Raw genomic sequence first — 10,694 nt, forward strand, 5'->3', positions numbered from 1 at the left:
CAAGAATATAATTTTGAACAAGATGAATATATAAATCATGTCGAGACAAAAATGATATGTGTTAATCCTCAAGCCGCACTTTTATCACCCCTTTTTTCCCCCTTGAAATTGCTATAAAAGAAAAATGATATGGAGAAAACGTCATTTTATATACTATCACCTCGTCATATTCCAAAGATAAAGCATGACTTTGGTATCTTTTTTTTCTTTTGCATAAATTTTCCAGGCTCATATGCATGCTGCAGCCAGATAAAGACAAAGGAGGACTACCAAAGAACATATAAAAGGTAAGAGATGGAAATAATGTGCACTCATTGACTGCTTTAATGTGCTTATTGTATGGTAGAAAATATTGGACATATTGATCATGATTTTGATTGATCGAATAAAAAGTTGAAGTGAAAAAAAGAAAAAAGAAAAGGATAATAAAATGATGTTATCATAAGGGTAAAATAAAATGGGGAGTATTTTGTGGTTGAAAGTGAAAATCTAATTTGATATGAGGATCCCATGAAGTCCACTTTGACCAATGAGATTAAAAAAATTTAGGGCCACACCATATACTTTAGTTTTGCAATCAATTTCCAGCTGGAGGGATCTCCGAAAGTGAATGAATTATTGGAATGGATAGTGTTCTTGGTAAAATGGGATATTATGGGGATCAGTATATTTTAATTTTGGAATTCTTTTTTCCTAGCTTGTAAGAAAATCAATCATAATAATTTGGGCTCCAAAAGTTAATTTAGATTTTGACAGATCCTTCATTCCCACTGACCTCAGTTATGTGAATGAAACTTTGAGTGATCTTGAATTGGCTTGTGTCTTTGTTTTCACTTATTACTTTGTGAACTTTGTCAATTGGTATGGTCCCTTATACTGCATAATTGTTGGAAAATGAAAGTGAAAGAACAGATTCTCAGCCTCATTGCCAAGATATTTCAATACATCACATTTCCTCTTCAAATCCAGCTTTACCTTTTTGTCATATTCAATTCTTACTTGTGCATCAAAATTCAGGATGTAGAAGGAACAAGTGTAATAACTAACTCCACTCAGAATTTCATGTTCTCAACATTCATTATTGGATGAATCAACTGCAAAGATTAAAACTCACTATCAATAAGATTTTAAGGACCAGGAGTTATCTAATCCCACTTCAATGCATGCAATGAACATAGGCTAACCTTTCTTATTTCCAAGTTAATGCACCCTACACTAAGTTTTCAAGAGATTATAACTATTAACTAGAGTCTCTCAACAATAGAGATGTTGTTATTGCATCATCCAGTGATTTTCTCATATACCTAATATAAAGGGGCATATCTTGAAAGTTTTCATGAAACTGTCAAATTGCTGTAACATTGAGTTCGAATATATGCTCCCAAGTCCGCAAACTAACTCCGATTCACAGTTATTAGGAACAGCAACTTACTGACCGAGAATACTATGTAAAATTAACATGAAATTGTTGCAACCATAAGTTCGTGACAACCTTGGGTTGAGATATAAGATCTAAAATCCGTAAAACTAAATCAGGTTCTCATTTCACATTTATTAGAAAGAGGGACAAACAGCATTTGTCATGGCTTCCTAAGTCAAAAAGTATCTAACTTCCTTCATCCACAAAACCCTTGTTCTCTAGAAACACATACATCCCAACTGGGGGTAAATACAAGAGAGCTCACTCAACTGGAAAAGAACCGATGGCTGTTGAGCTTGGCCCAGTAATTCTTATTCTTTTTTTATCAAGACTAGCTAGGCCCAATTATTAAATTTCATAAACAAAATGTATGGTGTATGTTACATGGATCGACAGCATCCCTATACCTTTAATGTAAATTAAAGGAATATTTATCCTTCTACAGAAGCTTCTAAAAACATTAGTCTAAATACCTTATGAACTGATCCAAGTAACAGTTGAGGCAATATGATACAATGAAATGGCATAACCAGAACAGTTATATTTCCGGCCCCAACGTATTCCCGCCAGAAGAAACCAAAAGAAGTAAATTTAGTAATTCTGAGAAAATTGGGAATACCAGGGAGGCTGAATCAGCACTTTCTCAAGTTTTGAATTAACTCAAGAATTAGAATGCAATAGGACCAACTGGTACTTGGAAAATTGAACTGGCCCCTCATGTTTTCATTTCATCAACGAAACACCAGTTTTCACACCCTTTGTTGATATGTATTTTCATGAACCGGAACCCCTGGTCCATATATTATACGGCAACGATCATGGAATGAACCAACTAGTCTAGAGACCACCTCCTTAAAAAACATGTTTGCTACCTGTAAAAGAACAATGCCCCCATGGCTTTTAGTTAGTAAGTTAAGATAAGGCACCTTAATCAATCAACTAAAAAACAAAAGGAAAAAATAAAAGCAGGGTTTCTGAAACTCCCAAACAAACTTTAGTACAAATTATAGCAAAAGCAAAATCAACTTCATTAAGTAAATTCAGCACTCTGATTTTTCATTGTTGAGGTGCCTCTAGTTAGCCAAATACCATATCCAGCCTAAACAGTTCAACTTTCAGTACCCACTCAAATAAAAATTCACAAGTACAGTACTTAGTAAAGTATATAACTACTTAGGTAGCTGAGGTTACCAACTTGGAAGAGAGAATTGGCTCATATCCTGATTTATCAACCCAAACAAACAAAATATAAATAGGTGGAACATCATCCAGATCACTGTAAAAAAGTGCTAAATCCTCTTATAAATTCACTCCCAGAAGAAAAGAATGAGAAGGATGTTGGAGCTGAAGGAGGGATCCATCTGATTCATACCATCAAGACAACAACTGAAATGGCTTAGCGCCTCAAAAAGATGAAAATGGTGTCGAGCACCAAAATATTATCAAAAAGATGGATTATATGTAGTGACTTTTATCAGTCGTAACGATCAAAAGAGGAAAATGAAACACATACTCACTAGATAAACTTATGAAATTAAGAAGCTTTGCACTACAAATAAAGTGAAATAATGGTCTAACTGTGCTGCAAGAATGATATCAAGCACCAAAACAGCACCAAACGAAGGAACCATCAGCTTTTATTAGTTGATATAACATAACCAACACAGAAGGAAATTAATCCCATATGTCCAACATTAACTTATGATACTGACGCTCACAATTTAAGGCCATTTTCAGCCGCTTATCCCCAGTGGCCCAATAGAAAAACAGAATGCAACTTATCATAGTACAGCCGCAAAAATTCCATCCTTCTCCATATAATTCCTTTTACTCCTATGATTTGATGCATCAGCTTATATCGTGCCAAAAGTAGCCAAACAATGTGGATTTGCAGAAATAGAAGGTAGGTAGTAAATATTGAGCGACATGCTTCTGCTACTGTGGTGGTAATAGATGAGTCACAGGCCGTGAAATATAAATTTAGGAGGTCATAAGATTGAAACCTTAGGTGTGTTTTCCAATTTTCACATATTTGGTTGGCCTAAATATTTTGGAAAACATTTTCCTCATGAGCTCATTTTCTTCCAATTGGAGGAAAATGACTTCCCTACCAAAAGGAGGAAAAATATTTTTCAATATTCTTTCTCAACCTTCCCGGCTCTATTCCACTCCCCCCCCCCCCACCCCACCCAAACATAGCCACGCCACTCCGGCCCTTAGACCCCGACCTACCATCCTCCCCGCCCTGACCCATTTCGTCTCATATAGTGTTTTGCGTAAATTATATATTTTTCAAAGATATTTTCTGCTACTTAACCAAACACTGGAAAATAAGTGAGAAAATCACTCATTTTCCAAGGAAAACATTTTTCAAGGAATACATATACATCTTCCTTCATACCAAACACACCCTTAGTGGATTATTTTTACACAGAGACAGGAGTATGAAAAGTGATTTACTTTATGGTGTTCAAAATGCATTCCGTGTAGTAGAGGGAAATGATATTTTCAACCCCCGAACTCATGTGGTTTGATTCTTTAGTGCATCAAGCAGATGAAGAACAATTAACTGAAGAATAAATTTGAAATAAGGGACAAGGAAGGTCTATATCAATACAAAAGATAATCACCTAGTGTACCTCAGTCAAGCAAACCCCAAAAGTTTTCCAACATGCAGCAGTGTAATTAGTATCTTCTGAATATTGTTTACTCACATAGTAAAATGGCTAAGATGTCAAATATTGTACTATATCGAAATGGAAAATTTACCTGTCGATACAACGGAGATTGAAACTTAAAATCCACCAAAAAGTGAAGGTTACAAGATCCTGGAATTGGTCCAGGGTTGAACTCCCAGATGTTAATCAAATGATCAAAAAGGCCAGTATCAGTAGCAGTTGTCTGCGACAATAAAAAAAGTATATGTATGAGAGAAAGGTGAATTAGATAATCCAGAATGGTCATTAGAGGTAAAACCATCCAGATTACTTGAACAAACGAATAGATACTCGTTGATGATACCTATATCCTAAAGCTTTAGAATCTAATTGATACGTCATGTACATTTAAATTCTTGTTTTTCTATTACATAGAAAAGGAAAGATGGTTGACCAATGGCATATATGTCATTTTATAAAAATTCCATGTTTGTATTTCTTAAATGCATAATACACGTGGACCCCACATTCCTCTAGCCACAACTCTCCTCTAAATGCACTATGCATGTGTTGATTAGACTGTTTGTGCAGTGCAAATGCTCATTTCCAATCTTTTTCTCATTTTGGAAAATTATTAATTTTATTTTATTTAAATAGAAGTTTCCATAGAGAAAATAAAATTAATTTTTAAATAATACAAAAACAAAAAGAAGTATCGATTTTTACAAGATTTTCATATTTACCCATACTATCTTAAAGCAATTTGAAAATAAAAATTAAATAATTTTCATCTATCCATACTATTTGAAGACGATTTCAAACTAAATATTTTATATTAATTTTTAAAATATAGCTTGTTAAACCTCAAAAGTTAATTAACTAAACACCAACAAATAATAATTTTAATAAAATTACAATGTTGCGCCCGTATACGGGCCTTTACCCATCTAGTTAAAATATATAATAGAGGATAGTAACCTTTCATCCGAGAACCCCAAAAAGTAGACCAAGTAACAAATCATTGTGACCCTCCCGCCACCTTAATTTAAATCCCTATCATCAATATGCTACTTACAAGACACCTGTTAATGGCATAAGAAGCATGAGCCATGGTTTTTTGGTGGATGCATGACTAGCCGTGTCCTCTTCTTTTGGTACTTTCCCCCAATATACACTCTGCCACTTGTTGAAAGTGTATAACGCCAAGACACAGATAGGAAAAATTCCCAATTTTTTGCTCTTTTTTCTAGATAATCTTGTTCAGATGTTAAAATTAATTATATGTGATATCAAGTCAGACTTCATAGTAATAATGAAGCCCTACAAAAACCAAGGCCCAAAAGCCAAGGAAACAACAGGCAGAGAAAGGGAAAATGACGCACGGAAAGGAAAAGAAGCCATCCTGCCTCTAACCTACCTTTAAAATATGTAAAACTATTTTTAATCTTTCTGCTCTTATCAGTACTATGTGTGCTTCTAGCGTGCTCTTCTACACATCTAATTTTCTGTTTTGTATGATTCTTTGAGTTTTATTGTCTCATTTTTATGAAGTAAGATGTTTTATTCAAAAGGCGTCAAGAAGATGCAAAGTTACAAAAGACCAAAAGTAGCACTGCAGCTAGCCCCGTTACACTGTCACTCTAGAACCAGGGAGCTAACAAAATCCATTGATGTCTCATTTTGTTAGCATACACTCTCCTTCATTCGCCATACAAATTGGGATTCTATCACCATACTGCATATTTTCTAAACAGTACATCAACAACAACAATAACTAAACCTCAATTCAAAACTAGCTGAGTCGCCCATATGAATCATCAATATCTCATCAGTTTCATTTGGGTTTTTTTCCCATTCCAGTACCCAATCTTAGTTTTTCAAGGCAAATTAGGGTTCTCTAAATCTCACAGGTATACATACACTAGGTCTCCCTACACTGATCTACAATCTCTAACCAAAATAAAAGCTCCTGTCAAATACCGGGCCTAATCTAAGTTTACCAACAATGACTAAACCTTGATCCAGCTGCTTGGAATCACACTAGTTAGAATCACCTATATGGATAGTTTGCTATATCTGAATTGTTTCCAAAAGATTGCAAGTCCTTTTACAAAACTTCCCTACCTCATCTAAACCATTTTTGAAAAAAAAGCTTTTTTATGAAAATAATGCCTTTTAAAATAATACCTGTCCCAAAAAAAGATGTGGAATTCTGAAGTTGTAAATTTACTAGCTTTTACACTCTCCCCAATCAAAGTCCAACTTCTCAAGAATAAATTCAACGCCAGCTTTTTAGCTATGCTTTTCTCCTTCCATTGACACTCGTAGCTTCAATTAGAAGCATATCTGCAAATGAACTAACTCTTGATTGGTACCCTCCACTCTAGTAATTGCGTGATTTCAAGAATGGAGATACCATTGATCTTACTAAGATCCAGGTGATAACAATTCATGATGATACATAGAATAGTTATTGCAAGAAAAACAGTAACTGAAACATTTTAAAAGAAAGAACATCGAACTAGATTGAAAGAAATGCTTTTTTTTTTAAAGAAATGCTTAACCACAATAAATTTAAAAATTAATAATAAATATAGATTCATGGGTCAATGTTACCTTGATATATTTTGGTTTGGTTAGTTCCACATGAGACACATAACTCTCAACGAGAAATTTGAAGCCAATTTCTAGCTCAGCATCAAAAGATCCATCTGGATGGCGTCTTAAAATCTCCGACCTTTGACACCAGGGGAGGAAATCTTCATACAAGTCAACAGCAGCAACCACAGCATATAACTGCTCTGGAGAGTATCTAATAATAATGAAACAACTTATCATTGCAAGTCCAATGACTTCTCTGATAGCGGTAGGGGATTGATAGACAGTTTTTGCGTTTCAGGACTTGAAATGAAGATAATTATCTAGAAGGAGTAATCAGCATGGATCTCTAGTAGATGAAAATCAAACCAAATTTCCCAAAAGAGGAACAGAGAAAACTGAGCATGCAGAGAGAATCATCAACTCTGCTGAAAATTTTACTTGCTGAAATGCCTACGTTTTCTTGTGTTTCATATAGTAAGTAGTAGTGAAAGTATGGAAGGTATCCTTTCCCTCCTGTAGCTCAAGAAAGATTTGAAAGCGAAGAGTGACTCTTCAACAGCTATACTCTTTTAACCCTTAAAAGTTTGAAAGTAAAAACATGCTGAGATCAAGTCCTACTCCCATAAAGTGCATCCTCAATAAATCTTAAGCAGGAGGAGTAAATTGCTGACTTCAAGGAATTGGAAATAATTGGTTTTTAATTCGGTCTTCATTATTCTCTAACTAAAGACATAAGTATGTTATTTTATTATGTTTCCTTTCACTACTTATCCCGTTATCCGTCATGTAAATTACAGAAGATGGGGCCTTTCCTTGCCACGTCTGTTACATCTCATTTATTCTTTTTCCTGTTTCCCCGTAAATACCACCATTTAATTTGATTTCTTGTGAAATTGTGTGAATATAAAAATTTTATGCTCCATTACTGTAATTGAGGGTAAAGACTTTTTTTTATAAGCATAATGTATTACCAAAGGGTAAGCGAGTAACAATTGTACTTTCTGGAGTAACAATTGTACTTTCTGGAGTAACAATTGTACTTTCTGGTCTATTCAGGAAATAATTAATCACATGGGTCTCTTTTAAATAGCCTCCTCTAAGATGATTGCTCGTACAAAAATAGGTTTGGAGGGGCAAGGCTTAGAGGTGGTCTGAATTGCTATTGGTACATGCGGGGCTGATTTAGGATGGCAAAAAAACTTGGTTCTGCCCTTGAGAAAAACAATAAACAAAGGAGCAAGAAAACCTTTGGCCTATGTTGACAAGGCATGTTTTCTAGACAATTGTAGCTACAACTTAGAATAATGTAGTCTCCTGAGATCTCTCTTTATTCTTGAGAAGTCAGACGGTACAGGACTGTGGATCACCAAATGAGGACATTATTGATTGCACCAATAAACCAAAAAGTTATGTTGGATATAAGAATTATAGTGGTTGAACAAACTGTGTCAAAGCTTCAAAGGATGTTTGTAGCCCTAAATATAGTTATCTAGACAGTTTGACGGAAAGCAGAGCATACAACATACCAACATCAGCAGTCCCCCAACGATTTCAATGATATGCATCATCATCCAAATGTATCACAAGGATCATACTAGAGTTATACGACATTACTTACCTTTTTCCAATAAGAGCTATACAACATTACCATACACACGCTCCTAGGCATATCTATAGTACTAATAAACCTCAAAAACCCTAAAGTAACTTCTTGATTTGGTGTCAACACTAATTACAGGTTGTCCATTTCTAAGTTCAGTACAATTTTACAATGTAAAGATCACGCTTGGAACCTGGATGTGCTAATGACAAGAACAAAAATACATGGAATTGTTTTCCTCTCATTTGGTAGCAGAAGAAAATACGAAGTAAAAAAAATTGGGAAAATGGTAGGATAAATAAATTATGTCTTGAAGGGAATACTTTCTTTGGAGAAGGGTGAGAAGACAACAACAACAACAATTATGCCTCAATCCCAAGCAATTTGGGATCGGATACGTGAATCCTCACTGACCATGCCGCTCCATAATGTACTTGGAAAAAAGTTTATCACAAAGTAATACTTCACTCTCTTCTTCCCTTTACTTTCACTTTACCCAATTGGTACTCAGAAATTCTAAGGGTTGTATATTTACCTTTTTATTCTTCTTTTCTTTCAATTCACCTTACATAATTGGTACTTAATCCCTTGATAATTGTACCGTTTATATTTATTTATCCCTTTCCTTCTTTACTTTCCATTCACCTCTCATGAAAATTGATACTTAAAGCTTAAGGGATTTACTTTTCTTCTTTACTCTCCTTATTTTTCTCATTCACCTTTCCTCACCTAGTTGGTACTCAAAGTTTAGAAAGTTGTATCTTTACTTTTCTTCTTTTCCTTCCCTTAACATCAATTGGTACAAAACTTAAAGGTTGTATTTTTATTTCTTCCCTCATCCCACTCTTCTTTCCATGCATTGATCTAGCCAATTAGCAGATGAAGTTAGATAATTGTAACTTCAGTTTTCCATTTGTACTAGTCCGGACTGAACATACAATCCCTTAGATTTTGCACATGTATATCGATATATCTCTATATGTATCTTACACATATTATTTATTTGGTCAGCATCATATTTTTCTCAAAAATGGGAGAGAAGATTAAAAAGGGAGGAAATGAAAAAAATAAGTCACAAAACACAAACTTTACATCAATAATAAAAAAATAGTTCAAACTTTGCATCTTCTAAAATAATTTTCACTTAGCATTGGATGTATGTTCGTTCGTCACAATAAAAATCATCGTATTAACATAGCATATGTAAACACAACGAATGAATTAAGAACTCAAATTATCATTCCATTCTACTAATACTAAAATAAATCATGGTCGATAATCATAAAAGCTGCAAATTGTAATTAAGGACTTACCCCAAGACACGCCTCTCCTCGTGTACTTTGGATAACATACTCCCCTCTTCCCCATCACCGCAGCCTAAAAATTCTCTGCTTTGAATTAAAGGCCCAATCCTATAAACTTCTCCCAACAATGATGACGAAGGCTTAATGAGCTTGCTACCAGCATCATAACAACCAGGAGCAAATGAAGGAACACCAGCAATGCCACTCAACCATCGAACCTGAACATTATTCCCTAATCCCCGACCCGAATTATCAATTCCCGTCCTTGTAAATATGTTCCGATGCGTAACTAAACGCCTAATTGCCTTCGAAGTTGAAACAAACGACGGCATTGAAGAAGCAATTATTGGATTACAAAAATACTTTAAAAATTCCTTTTTTTGGTGCTTCTGATGGAATTAGAATCGAAGGCGGACACAATCGGATGCCCTCATAGAGAAACAATATTGGAATTGCTGATGATGATGAATGAATGAAGTTTTGACCTAATCTGTGAAAATTAACATATAATTTAGCTGAGCAATTAACAATAGAAGAAAAAAAAAAGAAGTTTGACGGTGGAAGTGGTAACGCAACCCTAATTGAAGCAGAAAAAGAACGTACCAAACTGCGGATAATTCAGAAATTTAGGAGGAGAAACGAAGAAAGGGGAATGATTCAATGTGAATATAGAGACTCAGGCAGAAAACGAAATGGGAAGGTATTTAGTTAATTTATAATTTATTTATACTTGTCCGTGACGCGATGGAAGCCTTCCCCTCCACCTGTGATTTTTCTCCTCTAGTTTTTTGGGACTCGTGTCTTTCTTCTAGGGGATTTTTGGATTTCTTAATATTAAATTTTCCTTCTTTTTTTTTTCAATTAAACAAGGCATTTATTCTTCAATAAGTTAATTTCTATATCCATTCAAAAGCTTTGGTCAATTTGGACTTTTGGATTGCCTTAAAGAAAACAGTTGTCTTTTTGTTTGATTTATATAAATTTTCTCAAACGCAATTAATGCACTCTGTTTATAGGGGAAAAAACTTTTTTTTTAATTGTTTTTTTTTTCCGTGCATTTATACACTAACAAAAATTTGTGCAGACATATAATCAGGGGCGAAGGCAGAATT

At 34.5% G+C, this 10,694-nt stretch overlaps 1 protein-coding gene across 1 annotated transcript; it reads right to left on the reverse strand.

The window, feature by feature from the left end:
• LOC109224983 (coenzyme Q-binding protein COQ10 homolog, mitochondrial) lies at positions 1,525 to 10,354 on the reverse strand. Its single transcript, XM_019389569.1, has 5 exons — positions 10,186 to 10,354; positions 9,592 to 10,072; positions 6,694 to 6,889; positions 4,190 to 4,321; positions 1,525 to 2,292 (listed from the first exon to the last, which is right to left on the reverse strand). The coding sequence occupies exons 2-5, from the start codon at positions 9,912 to 9,914 to the stop codon at positions 2,170 to 2,172; spliced, it is 774 nt and encodes a 257-aa protein (XP_019245114.1). The 5' UTR covers positions 9,915 to 10,072; positions 10,186 to 10,354; the 3' UTR covers positions 1,525 to 2,169.

Source organism: Nicotiana attenuata, chromosome 4 (genome assembly GCF_001879085.1).
Source record: "Nicotiana attenuata strain UT chromosome 4, NIATTr2, whole genome shotgun sequence".
Lineage (NCBI taxonomy): Eukaryota > Viridiplantae > Streptophyta > Magnoliopsida > Solanales > Solanaceae > Nicotiana > Nicotiana attenuata.